Source organism: Nomascus leucogenys, chromosome 18 (assembly GCF_006542625.1).
Source record: "Nomascus leucogenys isolate Asia chromosome 18, Asia_NLE_v1, whole genome shotgun sequence".
Classification (NCBI taxonomy): domain Eukaryota; kingdom Metazoa; phylum Chordata; class Mammalia; order Primates; family Hylobatidae; genus Nomascus; species Nomascus leucogenys.
This window is the reverse complement of record NC_044398.1, coordinates 55,132,974-55,154,239: the sequence shown is the minus strand read 5'-3', so window position 1 is coordinate 55,154,239 and position 21,266 is coordinate 55,132,974. Positions and strand designations below refer to the sequence as shown.

Here is a 21,266-nt window from a genome sequence, read left to right as displayed (position 1 = left end):
TTTATTCGTTACCAAGGATTAATCAAAAGGTTGTTTCAATTAATCCAACATGCAAATTCTGCTGGTAAGCATAAAAATTTGAAAGAAGTTCAGTGTTCAAAGAAGTAACAAAGCAATTATGTGCATTAATATTCATTGTATAGCTAAAGATAACATTCAATTCACTATGAAAGCAATCCTATTTCATTCTAATACTCTATAGAAGGCTCTTAAATAAAAGGTTAGAGGTTGTGACTTAAAAAACAAAAAACCCTCACAAACCTAAAAAAGTGTTTAGAAACAACTCTTAGTAACTAGCCATGCTGGTTAGTATGTAATGAAAAAGAAAAGCTATGCTGTGAAGATACTAATCATTACTACATTTAGACAGAAGGGAAAATGTGCACATCAAAACACTAAAAACATTCATATACTACTACTACTACTACTACAACACCAACAGTAACTCAGATTGAAGGATAATTAATTTGACAAAACATAATTTATTTAAAATCAGAGGCCAAATTTGCTTCCCAATATTCAAAAGAATGTGGTCATTAATTAAAGTATCCTGTTTGAAAATAATCCACACAAGCATTGCTAAAATAAAACTATGTATTATATTAAAAAGTCACCAAAAATCCTATTTGCAGAGTAAATTAAATGTCTAAGTGGGGAAAAAAATAATAAACAAAAAGATGGGATCTAAAAATTCAGAACATAAAAAAATAAAGTTGATAAAACAAGTGAAGTGAATTATTAGATAATCTGGAATATTTAGACAGCTCCTGGCTACCTTTTGATACCAAATGTTAGGTAAAATCCTATTTAGTGAAGTTTAACACTTCTCAGTAGCTTTAATATTTTAGTCTGGAAAAAACCTATATAAATTTTGGGATTATTTGTGAATTTTGATATTTCTGATAAAGTGGTTTTCAATTCTTAGGAATTTTTGCTATAACATAATTTACCTTTAAAATTTAAACAAAAAACTAATGAGAACTTTCGGCTGGGCGCAGTGGCTCACGCTTGTAATCCCAGCACTTTGGGAGGCTGAGGTGGGTGTATCACCTGAGATCAGGAGTTTGAGACCAGCCTGGCCAACATGGTGAAATGCTGTCCCTACTAAAAATACAAAAATTAGCTAGGTGTAGTGGCAGGCGCCTGTAATTCCAGCTACTCAGGTGGCCGAGGCAGGAGAATTGCTTGAACCTGGGAGGGGGAGGTTGCAGTGGGCCGAGATCACGCCACTGCACTCCAGCCTGGGCGACAAGAGTGAAACTCCGTCTCAAAATAAAACAAAAAAAAAACTTTCCCCTAGCTCTGCTTTAAAATACATATACAGGTCATTCATTATAAATAAAAAGAACTTAAAGCAACCTCCTAGGTAAATATGGATTCACTGAGTATTAAGTGTTTTTATATAAACTAAAATAACATGTGGCTCTAGAAAGAGCCACAAAAGCCATGTAGGAAAGCTTGTCTCAGTCTATGCCCAGTGGGCACAACTTTTTAAGCTAAAAGCAAACAGTGGACAACAGGTTCATTTCTAATTTTGTTTTTTTCCTTTTTGCATTGAACATCTTAATATGGAAAGTGATATTAATGACTACCCTACATTATTCTAACTTCCTAACATTTTATGCTAAAACTATTTTCTTCTCTTACCAGCTTTTAAACACTGATTGCAATTAGTGTTGAGATGTGCAATTTGAGGTAAACAGAAAGAAATCAAAAGAAATTCCCACCATTAGAATTATTCAAAGACAGAGTAATTAAGCAGGCATCACAAACAGTTTTAATTGATTTTGAACCCATTTCTGAATAGGTTAATGACCTTAAAAGTGATAGCCAGCAATTTCATTATATTAATTTAAAGGAAAACTTTGACAATGTTTGTGTCTTTAATTTTACCATTACTACGCTGTCTCAAACATGCCAATAAATTCAGTTTATTTCTGCAATGTTTTTGTTCTCTAGTTCTACTTATGTAATAAAATAGCATATTAAAGTTAAATTTTAGTATACTCAATATAGACATGTCTCAATAAATTTAGTTAAGTATACTTGGTAAGTCTAAATTTTGGAAGAGAAAGTGGTAAGCAATTACTCTTAAAATGGTATGATGCAAGAACTAATATCCTAAAACAAAAATAAACATGAAACAGCATGGTTTTCAATTGTTGTCTATCACTGGCAAGAATAACAGTTTCAAATAATTTCCTTCAAAAGGAGCTCCACTGTTGCTGTATGCCTGCAAAGCACAAGCTTACTTGAATTTTGAGAATAAAGTGGACCTCCATTAACATGAGGCTGAGCAGAAAATTGAGCAGTCACAGAGGGAGTTCGTCTGTATCCACCAGAAGATGTCGAAGAAGTAGTAGAGTTGTGTCGAGGTATCTGCCTGGTCATTGTGCCATACTGGGAACCAGGAGCTGAGCCCGGGGCTGCTGAAAAGCATTAGTCAAAGGCAACCAACAAAGAGACTTGAGCATTGTAATCACCTTAGATGGCAGAACAAAGCGGGAGGGGGCCTCAGTAAGAAATATTTATTACTTTTTCAAGACCAAGGCACAAAATAAAGAGAAAAGTAAAGATAAAAATCAGTAACTTTATCTCCAAAGTCAAAAACAGAGGGAAAAAAAAACAGCTGCATGGAAAGCTGCAAAAGTAAATAAGTAATATTCTCAAGCTTTTAAAAAATATAATCCCAAATGGTACTTTGCTAATATGATATATAAATTTTTTGTGCATTTTCAAATATATAGTTTTTATATGTAAATTGTCTTTCCAATAAAATAAGTACCAAAAGACGGTGTGAGGTAGAAAGCATCAGTCTTTAGATGTAAGTAGATTCATGTCTGGTTTACAAATTTCTTCCTTTCCACTGACAAAACTTTCAGAATTTTGATTTGGCTAAAGAGAGTCTTACAATGATAAGTCCCTCTCTAGCCAAATCCAAGTTAAACAATAAATTTTTACTTACTAATATTTTTGAGTTTGTATTGAATTAGCAGTTATTAGTATCAACACATATTAAGCAAAATCATTTTTAAGAAAAGTGCCATTTCTAGTTTCAAAGCACTTTCATGTAATGTCAGATTTGTTGTAGATCTCCAGTTTTAAGATTAACATACATTTTCCCTATTAAATTTTTATAACTGACAAAAGCAGGAAATTTTTTGACTCTATACAATACGGCATTTTAAAGTAGTTTTGTTTAGAAAATCTATTCTCTTTCTCCATGCCTGGAGGGCTTCTTTTCCATAGTAAATCCAAAGCATCTGCTTTTTTAAAAAAAAAATTAGCATGCTCATATATATATTTTCATCAGTTGATATCAAAACTGATGAAAATATTAATACTTAACATTGTATTAAGTGTCATCTTTCCCAACATTTCAAAAGTTTCATATTTAAAATATTAATAGAGTTCAAAGCCTCTAAAGTTAACTATACTTTCCAAAGTTAACTTCGGGATTATTATTATTTTCCTTGCCCCATCTAAACAACAAACAATGACAGAGTAAGTAAAAAGCCAGCGTCCTAGTTTATCTTCATTCAGTTGTCTGATCATTCTTAGAGGTCACACAAGGTATTAGATAAAACCATACAGCAGAGGTTGCTCGTTAAGAGAAGTGCTGATCTAACATTTTGGAACTCCCAAGTCATAGGCAGTCACTAATTATTTGAATCATCCACATGCTCATTTTCTAAATAGAAACAGTTTAAAAATAATTGTCTATTCAAAAGCCTTCGTGAATAAGTAATTTTGGACAGCTAGGTTTTTCCAGAGAGCCAAGAAATAAGCCTTTAAGGGCCAGGTGCGGTGGCTCATGCCTGTAATCCCAGCACTTTGGGAGGCCGAGGCAGGCAGATCACCTGAGGTCAGGAGTCTGAGACCAGCCTGGCCAATATAGCGAAAACCCGTGTCTACTAAAAATACAACAATTAGCCAGGCATGGAGGCACGCACCTGAAATCCCAGCTACTGGGGAAGTTGAGACAGGAGAATCACTTGAACTCGGGAGATGGAGGTTGCAGTGAGCCAAGACTGCGTCACTGCATTCCAGCCTGAGTGACAGAGAAAGACTCCATCTCAAAAAAAAAAAAAAAAGAGTAAGCCTTTAACTGTTTTTGTTTTTATTTATTTTTTTATTTTGGGTAAAGACTCTGACTCTGTCGCCCAGGCTGGAGTGCAGTGGTGGGATCACAGCTCACTGCAGCCTCAACCTCCTGGACTCAAGCAATCCTCCTACCTCAGCCTCCTGAGTAGCTGGGGATACAGGAGAGCGCCACCAAACCCAGCTAATTTTTTATGTTTTGTAGAGACAGAGTCTCACTATGTTGCCCAGGGTGGTCTTGTCCTGGGCTCAAGCAATCTTCCCACCTTGGCCTCCCAAAATGCTGGATTACAGGTGTGAGCCACCACTCCCAGCCAACCATTTTTAATAGAAATCTCTGTAAAAGGATTTTACATTTCTCTGGCTTGTATAAAAAAGTGTATAGAAACCGAGTTATTTTTATTGGTGATTCAAGAACAAAAGCCAATCATTTAGCAATTCTGAGCCTATTTTAGAATTTAACATTTTATCATAAAATAATCCAAAGGGTGTGTGACTTATATGCATAATTATATGTTATACATGTGAATTATACACATACATGTGTGTATAAAAAAATTTAAATAATACACAGCTCAAGAAATCGAATATTAACAAGATTACTGAGGCTTCCTGTGTGCTCCTCTCCTGGACTCCGACCCCCACAAGGTGTATGTTAAACATTCTCTTTCTTCTGTAAATAGTTTTTATCATATAGATATATATACACACACATACACATATATAACCTTAAACAATACACACAGTTTTTACAAATTTATAAACTTTTGTAATGGAATGAATCTGTACATATTTTTGAATTGCTCTTTTTCCTTGATAATATTTTGAAAAATTCATCCATGTGGCTAAGCGTATCAATGTCATTCATTTTTCTATTTTATTTGTATGTAAATATATCATAATTTATTTATCCATTCTACCACTATTAGACATTTTGGTTTCATTCAGATTTGTGCTATCGATACTACTACTAAGAACATTCCTAAATATAATTCCTGAATCTCTAGGACAGTGGTTCTCAAACTTCATCATTGATCAGTATTTCTTCTTGAGGGCTTGTGTTTTGTTTAAGATGGGGTCTCACTCTGTCACCCAGGCTAGAGCACAGTGGCACAATCTCAGCTCTCTGCAACCTCCACCTCCCAGGCTCAAGCCATCCTCCCACCTCAGCCTCCCAAGTAGCTGGGGCTACAGGCATGCATCACCATGCCCGGCTAAATTTTTTGTATTTTTTGCAGAGATGAGGTCTTGCTATGTTGCCCAGGCTGGTCTCGAACTCCTGGATCAAGAAATCCGCCTGCCTCAGCCTCCCAAAGTGCTAGGATTAGAGGCATGAGCCACTGTGCCCGGCCTGACAGCTTGTTATAATATAGACTGCTGTATTGTAACAGCAGAAACTCCCATCCTCAGTTTCCAGATTGGTAGGTCTAGAAGGGACCTGAGAATTTGTATTTCTAACTAGTTCTCAGATACTGATTGTCTGGGGATGACACTCTGAAAACCACTGCTCTAGGACAGCAGTTTTCACACTTTTTGGTCTTAGGGTCCACTCTTAGACAACCCCAAAAGCCTTTTGTTGATATGGTTAAAGCTGTAGATAATTACCATATTAGATACTGAAACTGACATATCTTTAAAACATATGAATACACAAGTACACATTTCATTAGGCGTCAAAGCAATGACTTTATCATACTTCATGTAGCTTCTAGAAAATTCTACCATATAGTTATAACAGAATGAGAATGAAAAGGACAAATAATGAATAGAGCTCTGACCTCAAAAACTTCATGAAAGGATCTTGGTAATCCTCGGGGGTCCCTTAACCATATTTTGAGAACTAGTGCTCTAGGGTAAATATGTAGAAATGAAATTGATAAATCTAGCGTAGGTACATGTTCAACTTGACTAGGTAACAATAAATTACTTTCTGAAGTGACTGTATACATTAATAAACTGCCACCAGCAATTTGCTTTCCTCACCAACACACATCCTCACCAACAATGGTACTAGCAAACTTCTACCTTTTTACCTGTCTGCTGGATATAAAATAGTATCTCACTGTAGTTTTAATTTTAATTCTTCTGGTTATTAATTGGGTTGAGGCCATTTTTTTCTCACAGATTTTCTACCAACAATTTCTTAGGGTCTTCATTTTGTTACCTCCTCTCTCTCTTTTCCTTGGTATGTGCAAATGTTTGGAAACGATGTTGTTAGACAGCTTTATTTCACTTAACCTGAAACTCAGCTCTCATTATTTGAAACACCTCATTATCCATTTCTACCCAGATTACTGCGATTGTGTATTTCTAGACTCAATGGTTTTTACATTGACATTTAAAATATATTTAAAATTCCTTATATGCTCAGTTCAGTCATCCCCAACTTGTGAACAATTTAAATGCATTTTATCGAGAAAACTATTTCATAGCATCCTGAGATGTCATAAAAACTGGGCCATATCAGAGTTTTTCAAACTATGATCCACAGGAAAGCCTCAGAGTACCCCATCCCACACATATCATTTGCCTTTCAATTTTTCTCCTCCTGTCCCCACCTTCACCCTGATCCTTTGACTGTTGTATATACCAGAGAGTTCCAAATTAAGTTTCACTTGTACGGGGCAGGGGGGATTAGACTAGAAAAATCTAAACAAACAACAAATTAAAAACACATTAAGTTGGTTATAAGCCAAGCATTTCATATTATAGAAAAAGTTGTTTTATATTTGTTTACTGTGTAAGTGCAGAAGCCTTTCACCAGAAGTTAGTGATATTAGATTTAATACTTTAATCTTTGTATTATCACCTGCAACCTAGTAACTATAAAAGCTAGCACTCTACTAGCACAGAGGAGTTGATTATGAATTATGTAAAGTGAGTTCAATGGCTCCAATGGCTATGCAGTCTCACCTATCACAGTGCTCACTGGGAGAAGTGGTGCCAGAGGTGGTGCTGGTGGAGCTCCAGAAGGAGGAGGGACAGAAATGTTTTCTAATAAAATAGTTTATAATTCAAGTCAGAGTACAAGAAAAGAAAACTCAACATTTTGAAACAGCAAGAAAGTACAATGTTTCGGAAAGAAAAAGAAAAAAGATACCCACACGTAAAGCATGCTCAAATGACTATGAATTTTGTAGGTAAAGAGGCTACCGAGTTTATACCTGCCTTAACTATTAAATATGCCTATGTTTATAAGTGGCTTTTTCTCCTTTTTCAAAAATACGCTTGAAAAGCTAAGAATTTTTTTCCTAACATTTTTCATTATCATACTTTAAAAATATACATTTTTAACAATATAAAAAGTCTCCATTTCATTTACTAAAAATCAAGGGGCTAATTTAATGCTCTCCCAGGATTTCTTAAATTTTCATACTTTCTAAAAGTAAAATAACTTTCCTATCTTAATCTTATTTTACATTTATTGCATTTTACTGAAATATATATTGAATATCATAGATAAATGTAGCAAAGTCACAAAATAAGCAAACACCAGAGTAGATACTGGCCTGCAAAGCAACATTAAAACTCTTAGAAACATAATTCACCTTTATAGACACTGATTCTCCAGCTGGAGTATTGTACAATACTGGTTTGCTCTTGAAATAATAAATGTCATTCTTGACTAGTATGTGAGGCAAATACAGTCAGTCCTCCATATCCATGGGTTCCTCATCCCTGGATTCAATCAACCATAGATCAAAAATATTTCGGGGAAAGAAATGGATGGCTACATCTGTACTGAACATGTGCAGACTTATTTTTCTTGTCACTATTCCCTAAACAATACAGTATAACTATTTCAGTAGCACTTATATTGTATTAGGTATTACAAGTAATCTAGAGATGATTTAAAGAATATGAGAGGATGTGTGTAGGTTATATGCAAATACTACACCAGTTTATAGAAAGGACTTGAGCATCCATGCATTTTGGTATCCCGCAGGGGACCTTGGAACCAATCCCCCATGGACACTGAGGAATGAATATATTTCTAAAGCAAAATGGCCAACAAAAAGTCACTTAACAAAACTACTTAATATGCAGTATAGATAAGGAGAAACAGCTGGTGAAATCCTAAAGACTTTGTGAAAAGCAATCTAAAAATATTGTTAACTTTGTTATCAGCCTTTATTCTAGCAACAATCACAAATTTAATTAATAATTTTACTCAATATGACTAATTTATTTCAGCCTTCCACAATAAAGCTCATAAATATTATCATGTATTAAACATAGATTAATAAATAACACACCTGGTCCAATAGTGGGTGGCGAAGGTGTAGGCACAGCAATGGGAATGCCAATACTACTGCTACCACTGTTTTCTCGACTTCCACTTCCTCCACTACTTCCACTGAAAAGAAAAAAAAAAATTGTGAAAAACCAATTCTAGAGACATATTTCTAAAGAAAACTGTAATCACCCAAGGCCACTAAATACTCCTTTTATGTTGTATAGTCCTCCCTCAGTATCCTTGGAGGATTGGTTTCAAGAACCCCCTTGGATACCAAAACCCATGGATGTTCAAGTCCTGCAGTTGGCCCTACAGAACCAAATATGAAACATTGGTCTTCCGTATCCACAGGTTCTGCATCCCATGAATACTGTATTTTCAACCCGAGACTGCCTTACTCTGGGGATGCAGAACCTGAGGAATGGGGGAAGGGAAGGAGGGAGGGAGGAAGGGAAAGGAGGGAGGGAGGAAGGGAAAGGAGGGAGGGAGGAAGGGAGAGTGAGAGGGAGGGAGGAAGGGAGATTGAGAGGGAGGGTGGAAGGGAATGGGACGGTTGGTGGGTGGGGGTGTGTGTGTAACAAGAAATTTTTAAGTTATTCATCACAAATATTAATCCTAATATTTGAAATGGCTTACTCTACTTCTCAACCTATCTGGAACCAATATATAACACAGTACTTAAAACCATCTCTGTTGAAATATTTATCACCAACAAGATCTTACAGTATGAGTCAACAATTGTTTATTCAAAACCTGCTATGAAGAGCAGTGAACAATGCAGTCATGAACCACACCATCTGAAGTTCATAAGGGGAAAACTGACATGAAAAGGTAATGTAACAGATACAACAAAAGAGAAAGTACAAATGATGTGGAAGTAAATTAAAAGGGTAATCCATTCTAGTCTAAAATTAATATGAAAACTTCCACTCATCTCAAAGAAAGGTGATAACACAGGGAAATTTTCTGGAAAATAAGCATAATGACAAAGAAAGACAATAGTGAAGTTTCAGTGTGGACATTCTGGAGTAGTTGCTACTGATAAACTCTAACCAGCTCCTCGCTATTTTACTTCCTGTGGATGTACTGTCCTGTTAGCTCTAGGACCTGGCTCCCTCTAGTTGTTTCTAGTAAGGTATAAGATCTTGTGCCATCCAGTTGTTTATAGTAATGTGTGTACATGTGTAAAAACATATATTTGTGCACATGTAGCCTTAGGCTCCATATTATGTTTTAAAATCTACATCATTTGCTCAATAAGCCCAGAAACTCAAAAGGCAAAGATTTGCAATGCCTGGATAAGATTTTTATTTTCTTCTGCAATACGATCATTCTGTTATTAAATTATCATATGTTAATGGAAGAAAAAGAAAAAAGCCATTTATATAACAGACATAGCTTAGATGTGAAGACCTCCCTAACTCCCTCAAGCCAGGTGATCAATACTTAGCTTTGTGCCATCACTGCATCACAGACATATGAGTATTTATGCTCTTATTATGCTCCTCTTCAATTACTGTCTTTTTTCCAACAAGGAGTTGGCAAATTATGGCCTGTGGGCTAAAATTGGTCCATTGCCCGATTTTTACTACCTGTGAGTTAAGAATGTTTTTTACATTTTTTAATAGTTAAAAAAATCAAAAGAGGAATAATATTTTGTAACACATTAAAATTATATGAAATTAGAATGTCAGTGCTATAAATGAAGTTTTACTGGAACACAGCCACATTCATTTACATATTGTCAATGGCTGCTTTTGTGCTACAATGACAGATCTGAGTAATTGCATCAGAAACCATATGGCCCACGAATCCTAAAATATTGACAATCTGGCCCTTTATAGAAAAAGTTTGCTGATCCCTGTTCTAACAGAATGAGCTCTTGAAAAAAGAACTATGCCTTATTGACAAATGCCTAATATCTAATGAAACAACACTTAATAACTGCTTGTTGAACTATGCTTCCACTATACAGAAAAACTATACTTTGATCCAAGAGTTCAATAACAACAAAGAGAACAATTTTGTTCCTCAAAGAACTTGATCTGATACAGTAACTGCAGATACCAACTTAACAATTTGTTTACTAACAGCAGCAATAGTAATAAATACCGCTTACCTAGCATCTCGCATCTTGATATACCCTATTTAGTGGAATTCCCATAAATCATTTTGATAAGTTATCTCTCATTTACCAACCTAAGAGTGAAGGCAAAAGAGAGGTTCCCTGCCCACGTTATTGAGAGAAAACTGAAGAATAAAACAAATTTGGTTATATAATAAATTTATCTGGTTTTATAAAGCACTCAAAAATTGAAGTGGCTATATTTTGGGGGAAGAAGGTCAAGGCGGTAACTGGGAAGGAGCATGAGGGGTTTCTGGGTTGCTGGTAATGTTCCATTTTCTGATCTGGGTGATGGTTATATGAGTGTGTGTCCATTCATCAAGCTGTATACTTAATAAAGTGGATACTTTTCTGAATGCTTGTTATGCTCTGTAACTAAATTTTTAAAAACCCACCGGGTAATTGATTTTTAGGACATTTAAAAATAATAAATACAAGGCTGGGAGCAGTGGATCACGCCTGTAATCCCAACACTTTGGGAAGCCGAGGTGGGTGGATCACCTGAGGTCAGGAGTTAGAGACCAGCCTGGGCAACATGGTGAAACCTCATCTCTACTAAAATACAAAAATTAGCCAGGCGTGGTGGTGTGCACCTGTAATCCCAGCTACTCTGGAGGCTGAGGCAGGAGAATTGCTTAAGCTTGGGTGGTAGAAGTTGCAGTGAGCCGAGATCGCGTCACTGCACTCCAGCCTGGGTGACAGAGCTAGACTCCATCTCCAAAAAGATAATAATAATAATAATAATAATAATAATAATAATAATATTATAACATATTCTAGTATACTGATTCTCTTAAAAAAAGTCTCCCTCAGATTTAAGCTTAATCTTCTTTCCTTCAATCTCTGAAAGTTTAAATCACGTTGTATAATTCCTATGATATTTAATCTTTTCTCCAAAACTATTTGAGTGGTTTGCCTTGAATTTTTTTAAAAGAGCATTTTAAAACATTCTTAAGGCCAGGCGCAGTGGCTCACACCTGTAATCCCAGCACTTTGGGAGGCCGAGGCAGGAGGATCACCTGAGGTTGGAAGTTCGAAACCAGCCTGACCAACATGCAGAAACCCCGTCTCAACTCAAAATTAGCCAGGCGTGGTGGCTCAGGCCTGTAATCCAAGCTACTTGGAAGGCTGAGGCAGGAGAATCGCTTGAACCTGGGAGGCAGAGGTTGCAGTAAACTGAGATCGCACCACTGCACTCCAGCCTGGGCAACAAGAGCAAAACTCCATCACAAAAAAAAAAAAGAAAAAAATTCTTTAGTCTTAACCCGTAGAGTCTGATACAGTCTGTACCTCTATCAAAAGGAGGAAATACAAACAATCCATTAATAGTACAAATAGATGTTTTAAAAAGTTAAAAAAAAAAAGTTATAACACAAACTTACAGGGACATATATAATATTATTCCCCCAACTTTTACATTTTATATTAGCATTAGAGTGGCACCTCACCTTTACTCAGCACCTCCATAGGAGTTTGTCACCAGTCAGTTACACCCACTTTAGAGATGTTCAGATACTCAACCTAAAGGCTTACCTGTGTGTCCTTGGTCTCTGATTTAAAGATGCTGTCCTGCCTGGACTATGCTGACTTCCAAGCCTAGCAGGACTGGTCATATAGTCATTAGGAACTGTTGGGGGTTTAACAGGTTCCAGGGTTTTATAAGGAGTATTCCGTCTAAAGAAGCATAGTGGAGAAAGGAATAATGAATAAAAAAGACAAAACTGTATTTTTCCCAAAAATATGTGAGTCTCCCTTTGTGACCATATATACCAGGATTTAAAAATATATATGAAAAAGTTTGTAATTTTAAAAAATATTCTTCAGTGGGATATATGAATTTTGTTACTTTAACATGAAAACTAAAATGTGTTACCTTTTCCTAGGAAAAACATAGGATAAGGGTAATTTAAAGTCCTAACCTTATTTCTAAAAATTATGGTTATAATTTTTTAAATGCTCAGTAATAGCAAACTTTAAAATGTACATTATTCTCAGTCCAGTCACCCATAAGCCACTGTTCTTTAAACAGGAAGCTAAATTTATTTACATAGGAAGCTGCAATTTATTCCCACCTCAATATGGCAATAAATGGAGACATACATTCTAATCATTAATTTCTCAATAAATGATTTCAACTATTCTGTTTAATAACTTCATTTTTTTTTTCAGGGGCAGAGGGTTTAATGAATAAAAATGAAAACTAAGACCTTCTTAAAAGATTGATTGTTGAACAACCCCTCCACCAAAAAAATAAGAAATTCAATATAATATTTCCAGTGTTAAGAAAAACAACCTTAAAGAAATGTAATGCTTTGGCAAGTATTCACTATATTTAGTACACTGAGAACTAGGAAGGAAGAAGCCACTGTTTTCTTTTCTACTTGCCCAACTGGCCTTCCCACGGAGCTAGTCTAGTATGAAGAGGCCTGAGATTACCAGGAGAAGCATAGTTACAAGTAAAGTGCATACTTTCCTAAAGTAAAGAGTCCCTAAGTCTCAGACACCAATAGGGGAAACAGAAGAGCTGTGGACTAAGCCATACTACACAAAAGTAGACCACTAGTCAAAGTTCTACAATACAGATACTGTAAACACATGCAAAGGCACCATTTGGAATACTCTAATCATTCCATTTAAAACAAACAAGTCAGATTTATATTTTTTAAAAAGTAGATGACAAAAAATAAATAATGCCATTTATACATATATAAAAACTTTCCTGGTACAGATTATAGAGAATATTATAAAGCTGGCAGATTCATTTGGGATTCTGTTCAGGAAAATAGGAATTTAAATGAATTTGTAAAAGGTAGTGTCACAGAGAGGATACTGTGGCATGGATCCCATACACTTAAACTTAAGTCACAGAAACATCTTTTCCTTTAGCATATGAATTCTTTTGCAAAATGCAGTTGAATTCTTACCCCAGTGTTCCCCGGCCTGACATGGGAGGACTTGGCGGTTTCTGAGTAGGAGGATTTGTTCTCGACAGTGTGCCAGTTCTTGCAGGCTGGTTATTTCCATGCTAAAATGTAGAAAGAAATGCTTTTATTTTTGTATCAAATTGTTCTCCTGGTGTTTTAACACCATGTATTATTTTTTTTTAATATCAGAATGTGAATTAAGGATTCCCAGACAGTTTGAATAAAGACTTTGGTACTACAGTTTAAAAAGTCAAGGAACCACTTGCACTTGGTTTTCCTATTATTTTATGCCATTCATATCACATTGTAGCCAAATACAGGTGAGATGACTGGATTTAATATCTTATATTATTGTTAAACATGTTCACTGAGATCAAACTTATCTGCATTCAAACACCAGGTTTCCTAAAATTTTTGAAATGTGTGCATGAACATAAACTACAGATCTTACTTGTCAATTTGCTCAAATACCCATCTGAAAAATCATCTTCATCCTAACAATTCAGTAACAAAGTCACATATGATGTCTGGGAAACCTCCTAATTGTAAGTCAATGAAAGCAAGGCAACTATCGAAAAATGAGCAAAGCAATAAATGTTAGCAAAATTAATGTTCCTATATAAACATAGATGTCAATATATCTTTGATATATTAACACAGCCAAGCTAAATGTTGCTTATTTGAACTGAACTTGAGTATATTTAATCTACATAAATCCTACAGGGAAAAGCAGACAGACATAAGAAGAGTTTTCAAATTTTAGTGGCTCTGCGGCCTCTATCAATACAGAGGAAACACTGTGGATCAAATGATAAGTAATGGCTCTTACCTTGGCTTTTAGCCACTTTACGTTGGCAAAAAAAGGGGGGAAAAAGTAGACATTAATGCTAGGTAAGTTATATCTGATAGGACAGGTTTACATTTACAGTTATTCAATTCATGTTAATAAGCTTTTTTCCAGCCATGTTTCAAATACTTTGTAAAGAAAAAGATATCCATATGTACTGGGGAAATACTCATGTGTTTCATGTATTTTTCAAAAGAATTATATTCATAAGGAAACCACCACTTAATTATTCCAATCTCACGCAGGCTCAATGATTTTTTAAGTCAGTATTTTGTCCTATGGAACTAATCCAACCAAATAACAGATGATTTAAAAAATACGCTCATTTAAATACAAACACCATAACACATTAGAAGTGAAGCTATTTTAACATATCGGTGCACGAGACCTAATACTTTACTGGATAATGAATGTCCAAGTATGAGTATTCATTACTTCAATGGTAGTATAGTTTAAAAAGTGATAAACTGCAAACATTAAAATTCAAAACCACAGATTGCTTTCAAAAACGAAAAAAGGACCTAGTATCTCAATGTTTAAAAACAAACTCATCATGCACAGTGATAGCTTAGCCAGATTCTAACTAAGAAATAAACAAACAGGGTCTGGAAAACTCTCTCATTCCTAGCTTCTGAACCCCAATCCTGAGCAGGCCAACACTAATAGGAAGTTCTAAATAGCTTTAGTTCTAAGTTTTCATCTGAGCCAGTTAAGTCAAAATTCAAAGTTGAAGAAAAGTCGTTTTGATCCTAAAGGCTACTTCTATTAAAGCTGACTCGCCTACACAACATGAAACAATGTGTAGTCTTAAAGCATCACTACTTGTACAATGTCACTAAAAAAAATCTTCAGGTTTTAGAGTCTAATTTTTTATAGATTTAGGGGCTTCAAGCTTTTTTTTTTTTTTTAAATAACATCTGACATTCTCAACAAGTAACTACCATTTTTCAGGTGGCCACAAGGCAGTATCAAAGGAAATCATCCAAAGAGATCTGGTGTCTCTTGGATACATTCTCATTTATAGAAACTGTGCCAGAAATTTGGTACACTTCAATGTTTGTTTAAAATGATACTGCTTACTTCTATCTGGAAATAACATCTGGTACCCTACCTAACCATGACATTTCACATCTAGAGAATAAAATTTGAGTAACATTATTAGGATCCTTGAAGATAAAATATACTAATGTATACTTTGGTATCTGTATTATGATATATACTATACATGTATAGTATATACTTACATACCAATGTATATCTTATAATGTATATACATAATACACTAAATACTATCCTAAAATAACCAAGAAAATATTCTAAATATGCCCACATATCTTCATTTGTCATTTCAAGTGGATAAGAAACAAAAAAATTAGCATTCAAGTATAAGTTGGTCCCAAATGGAAAGAATAAAAGAAGAATTAGATTGGGAATGAAAATTCTACTTGAACTCTGTGCTACTATGCAATGGTGTAAGCTTTAACCTCTTATGAAGTTCAGCCTCCTCTATTAAGTGTTATTATACATACAGATGTGTCAATGTTGGCAAGTGTTAGTAGGAAATAACCTCTACATCTTACACCTCAAAATACTAATATTTTTGTTAGAAATCTATAAAATGTTTTATTTAAATATCCCCAAAACATATCCAAAATGAAACTTTTTTATTTCCTTAAGATCTCACTTCAGGCTAGGCACGGTTCACGCCTATAACTCCCAGCACTTCGGGAGGCCAAGGCAGGTGGACTGCTTGAGCCCAAGAGTTTGAGACCAGCCTGGGCAACACGGCAAAACCCCTTCTCTTGAAAAAAAATTAAAAATTAGCCAGGCATAGTGGCACACACCTGCAGTCCCAGCTACTTGGATGGCTGACGAGGGAGGATCACTTGAGCTTAGAAGGTTGTGAGCTGTGATTGAGCTATTGCACTTCAGTGAGACTCTGTCTCTTTTAAAAAAAAAACTCACTTTGTTTCCTTAACATTTACCTTTATGGATGAGTAATTTTACCATTTGCCTGGAATCTATTTGAAATTCCCTTTGATTCCTCCCTATCTTCTAAGTACATCATAATTTTGTATGTCATAGGCACTAAATGTCTAATGCTAATTCTTTTTTTTTTTTTTTTCTGGCTCTGTTGCCCAGGATGGAGTGCAGTGGCGCAATCTTGGCTCACTGCAACCTCCGCCTCCCAGGCTCAAGCGATTCTCCTGCCTCAGCCTCCCAAGTAGCTGGGATTAAAACTGTGTGCCGCCACGCTTGGCTAAATTTTATATTTTTAGGAGATGGGGTTTTGCCATGTTGGCCAGGCTGGTCTCGAACTCCTGGCCTCAAGTGATCCCCCCACCTGAGCCTACCAAAGTGCCAAGATTACAGACATGAGCCACTGCACCCAGCCAAGGCCAATTCTTTCTTTGAAATGATTCTTAACTCACTCCTCTGCTTTATAAAATTAAAATTTAAAAAAAAAATCATTCCTATGTAAATATTATAAAGCTTTAGTTTCTACACTGTTTAAAAAAAATTAATCAGAAAGCCATTAGGCTGAGACCATTAGGCTGAGACGGCTCCAGCATTCTGGGTTCCTACTTAGGCAAACCAAAACACAACTGAGAGAAACTTAATCGGAAACCTCCAACTAACCTCTAACTAGGAACTTTACTAATCAGAAACCACAATTAACTTCTTTTTTTTTTTTTTTTTGAGACGGAGTCTCGCTCTGTCTCCCAGGCTGGAGTGCAGTGGCCCAATCTCGGCTCACTGCAAGCTCCGCCTCCCGGGTTCACGCCATTCTCCTGCCTCAGCCTCTCCGAGTAGCTGGGACTACAGGCGCCCGCCACCACGCCCGGCTAATTTTTTGTATTTTTAGTAGAGACGGGGTTTCACCGTGGTCTCGATCTCCTGACCTCGTGATTCGCCCGCCTCGGCCTCCCAAAGTGCTGGGATTACAAGCGTGTGCCACCGCGCCCGGCCTGAAACCACAATTAAATTCTAACCAATCAAATATTTTGCTTGTCTTGCTTTCTTGAACTTCCCCCTGCTTCATGTCTCCTGTGGTCTGAAGCTGCCTGATTCATGAAACACTGTAAACTCAAACTCCAAAAAAAGTAACGTATCTAAGTTTATCTTTTAAGACCAATAATAAAATCTAACAACTCCTAGATCACATAATATTTTGAAGCTTAAAAACAAGCACACAAAAACACAGTAATCCAGTCATCCCTTGGTATCAAGGAGGCTTGATTCCAGGACCCCCATGGATACCAAAATCCAAGGATGCTCAAATCCTTCATATAAACTGGTGTAGTATTTGCATATAACCAACACTACCCTCCAGTATACTTTACATCATCTCTAAATTACTTATAATACCTAATACAAAGTAAATGCCGTGTAAATTGTAGTTACATTGTATTTATTTGTATTATTTTTTATTCTTGTATTGTCCTTGTATTTTTTACTTTTTCTTTCTAGAATTTTTTTATCCAAGGTTGGCTGAATCCACAGATGCAAACCTAGAGATACAAAGAGCCAACTACATATGAAAAGTCCTTTGTAAATTATGATCCAGGCTGTTAATTATTACTAGTGTTCATCAAAATAAATGTAAATTTCTTTGCTAAGTATTCAAGCCTTCTCTATTCTAGCTTCCTCTCAAACCCTGTGCTCACTTACAAAGATCATCTTCTTTTCATTCTCCTTTATGAATAGGTTCTAGTAGTTTCTCTTTGCTGGGATTCTCTTATACATATCTTATTATTATTCCCAAAAATCAAACCAGATTTACTTTGGGATATTTTGCATATTTTTAAATTCCTATTAAACTAATATGTACTGTTTATTTCATAGCATAAAATGCATTAACACAATAAATACTATTTAAATAAAACCCAGGTATATTTAAATACAAATACCAAAACACTAAAATTTACATCACAAAATAAGAAAATGCAATGGAATATTAATCTTGGAGTATGGTAATCGTAAGCATAAAGCCTAGTAGCGATAAGAAAAATATTAATATATTTAGATATAATTTTAAACATTCTGTATGTATATTTCTTAAATACCAAAAAACATCAAAGTCAAAAGCCAAACAGCGATCTGAGTAAATATTTGCCAATATATGAGGGGCTACTCTCTTCAAACAGAAAACAAAGGACTCTTACAAGTCAGTAAGAAAAGAAACTTCTAAATAGAAAAGTGGGCGAAAGATACAAAAATAATTCGAAAGCTGTAAGCAGTGTCTCACCATCCTCAAAACACTAATTTTAAAATAAACTTTTCCTTCTAATAATTTTGGCCTGGCATGTGTTCGTTAACTACTACCAAAATTTCTACCTTCACACACCTCTACAATGCTCTGGAAATATTTAAGCCAACAATGATCCTTTAGAGAGAACACAAAACTAAGAAAATAACGCAGCATTAAGACTACTGGGAAAAAGTAATTGTGTGTATGTGTGTATTTTTCAGTCACAGAAACAAACTATAGACAAATATGCCAAATAATCAGCTTCTAAAATATATTCTTCTCACAGACCATGCACCTTCATCCCTCGCCAAAAATATATTTTAAAATAGCCTGCACAACAATGTGAATGTACTTAATGTCACATAACTATACACCTAAAAAGAGTTAGTCATTTTATGTTATGTGTATCTCACCACAATAAAAAAATCTAAAAAAAAAAAACAAACCCCCTACCCTTGTGTCTAATGTATCCATATTACGGCTAGAAAGCAGATTTCCAAAATTCACATTCATATACTTTCAGCATATATTATGCTGTTTACACCTCCCACTTACACATATATGATGAAATAGTTAAATTTTCTCACCGAAAACTACCTCGCAAAATTTGGATTCATCTTTTACTCAGCTAAGTACTATGTTTTGAACTGTTAAACACAATTACTCGTTGAGGGATAAGGTAATGGAGGATATTCACTACTAAGACAATGACAGAAAAAATTTTTAATAAATGTGTATTGCTTTGGGAGGAAGAATAATCAAGGTGAGGCAAAATGGGGAGAAGTGAGTCTGTGTGTGTGCGTGTGTGTGTGTGTGTGTATGTGCGCGTGCACGTATACAGGTATATATGTATACATACATGCATACATAAATATATCCTTTTTCTTTAAATCCCAAGGTGGATAGTAACACAAAAGACATTTTCCCCAGATTCTCAAAACTCCAACCCCAGAGATCAGTCTAGTTTAAAGCACCTTGAATTAAAACTGAATTTCAGCTCTTCTACAATCCTAGCCACATCCCTGGATAAAAACCCAAGAAACAAACAAGCAGTCTCCTTTGCATTTGCAATGTGTTCCAATTTTACACACAATTTCCAGACATAAAAAGTGAAGAGGAGATTCCAATAGTCTCAGAGAGGAGTAGAATAAAGGTCAATGCTGTCAGCTATACTCCTCTCTCGACCGGGAACCCCAGAAAACACAGAATGTAACAGATCTAGCAACAGCACCAGTCAGATCAATCAGCTAGGACAAGCTTCAAGATTCTAGCTGACTCCTTAAAAACTTATAAAATATTCTAAAGACCAGAATCCAAATCAAATAGTCCTCTTGGAAAGGAACTACCAAATTTCAAAGGAATAGTTTATCCTGAGCAGAGACAGCGAAAGAATTTAGGTCATTCCAAATGCTTGCAAAATGACCCATAAATACCAAAAAGCTGACACACTACAGGTATCCTTCAAGATCAGCTAATTTTCCATGCTTAGAAATGAACACAGGCAACACATCATATCTCTCCTGAAAATCTGTTAGGGGGTTTTTTTGGGGGGGAGAGTGGGGAGCATTAAGATTACATACAATTTTCAGTTTTTAATAAGTTGCTGGCATTATATATACACACAGGTATACAAATATATATATATTTAGAAATGAAAGGATAAAAGTATTTATAAATTATTTTCTAAAGTAATTTTGAAAAGCATGTAGATTTTTATTTTTAAATGTTCAGTTGTGAAAGAAAGACATGGAATTCACAACACAAATGGGTAATATTTGTCTAGGATTTGTAGCTTAATAACCATTTCAAATTTTAATATCTTTTTAATATAGCCTATTGAACTGATAAAATTGCACCCCAACCTTAGTAAAATGCATATTAAATATTGTGTGAAAAATTATAATGCTAGCTGCTAAAGAGAATCTATTAATTAAAATCATCTTTATCACAGTATTTCCTATCCAAAACATTTACTGGATATGCAAATTAGTTTGTTAACGTAATATAAAATGCTTACCTTGACACCATGGCCCACATCATCCAGAACTGTGTAATCGATAGGTTTCCGAATATACCTTACAGGGCGCTCCATATTCGCAGGTGCTATTATTTTGTGAGTTCTTGATGTATTCTTATTTGTTGTCAAAATACCAATCTCTCTTCGAGCCACTTTCTCTTTATGAATATCCACAGTCTATATTTTAATTTGAACAAAACAAGAAAATATTATTTGACATAATAATATGTTTGCTATCCATATACATTGGACCATATTTAGGATGGACCACAGGACTGTACACCACATGTCTATTTTCCAGTGAATACTATTAAATTATACTAGGCTAAAAGCAGAGAATATTTAGTGGTGGTTTAAAGCACCAACTAATGTAATGGATTTGATTCTAAAACAATTCTCTGGAAAGCAGCTTTCTTTCCTAACAATTTGGTATGTGGGCCGGGCATGGTGGCTCATGCCTGTAATATCAGCACTTTAGGGCAAGACAGGTGGATTGCTTGAGTTCAGGAGTTCAAGACCAGCCTGGGCAACATGGCAAAGCCCTGTCTCTACAAAAAGTACAAAACAGCCAGGCATGGTGGCATGCACCTGTGGTCCCAGCTACTGGGGACATGAAGTGAGAGGATTGTTTCAACCGGGGAGGTCGAGGCTGCAGTGAGCTGTAATTGTGCCACTGCACTCCAGCCTGGGCAACAGAGGGAGACCTTGTCTCAAGAAAAAAAGAGAGAGATCTGGTATGTGTAGAAAGGGAAAGTTGTCCTGG

The 21,266-nt window shown here is 35.5% G+C and overlaps 1 protein-coding gene across 11 annotated transcripts in view; it reads right to left on the bottom strand.

Annotated features, from left to right (window-relative positions):
• The window catches only part of ABI1 (abl interactor 1), a 118,847-nt gene that overhangs the window by 9,925 nt on the left and 87,656 nt on the right, over positions 1 to 21,266 (bottom strand). For 2 of the 11 annotated variants that reach the window (XM_003269378.4, XM_030799006.1), the window contains exons 3-9: positions 20,504 to 20,680; positions 14,217 to 14,231; positions 13,388 to 13,488; positions 11,997 to 12,137; positions 8,358 to 8,458; positions 7,015 to 7,095; positions 2,253 to 2,429 (exon numbers count right to left, since the gene is read on the bottom strand). In XM_003269378.4, coding sequence (XP_003269426.1) covers positions 2,253 to 2,429; positions 7,015 to 7,095; positions 8,358 to 8,458; positions 11,997 to 12,137; positions 13,388 to 13,488; positions 14,217 to 14,231; positions 20,504 to 20,680 — 793 coding nt within the window. The remainder of the gene's footprint in view (positions 1 to 2,252; positions 2,430 to 7,014; positions 7,096 to 8,357; positions 8,459 to 11,996; positions 12,138 to 13,387; positions 13,489 to 14,216; positions 14,232 to 20,503; positions 20,681 to 21,266) is intronic. The other 9 variants (XM_030799005.1, XM_030799007.1, XM_003269377.4 and 6 more) reach the window with 5 other exon arrangements.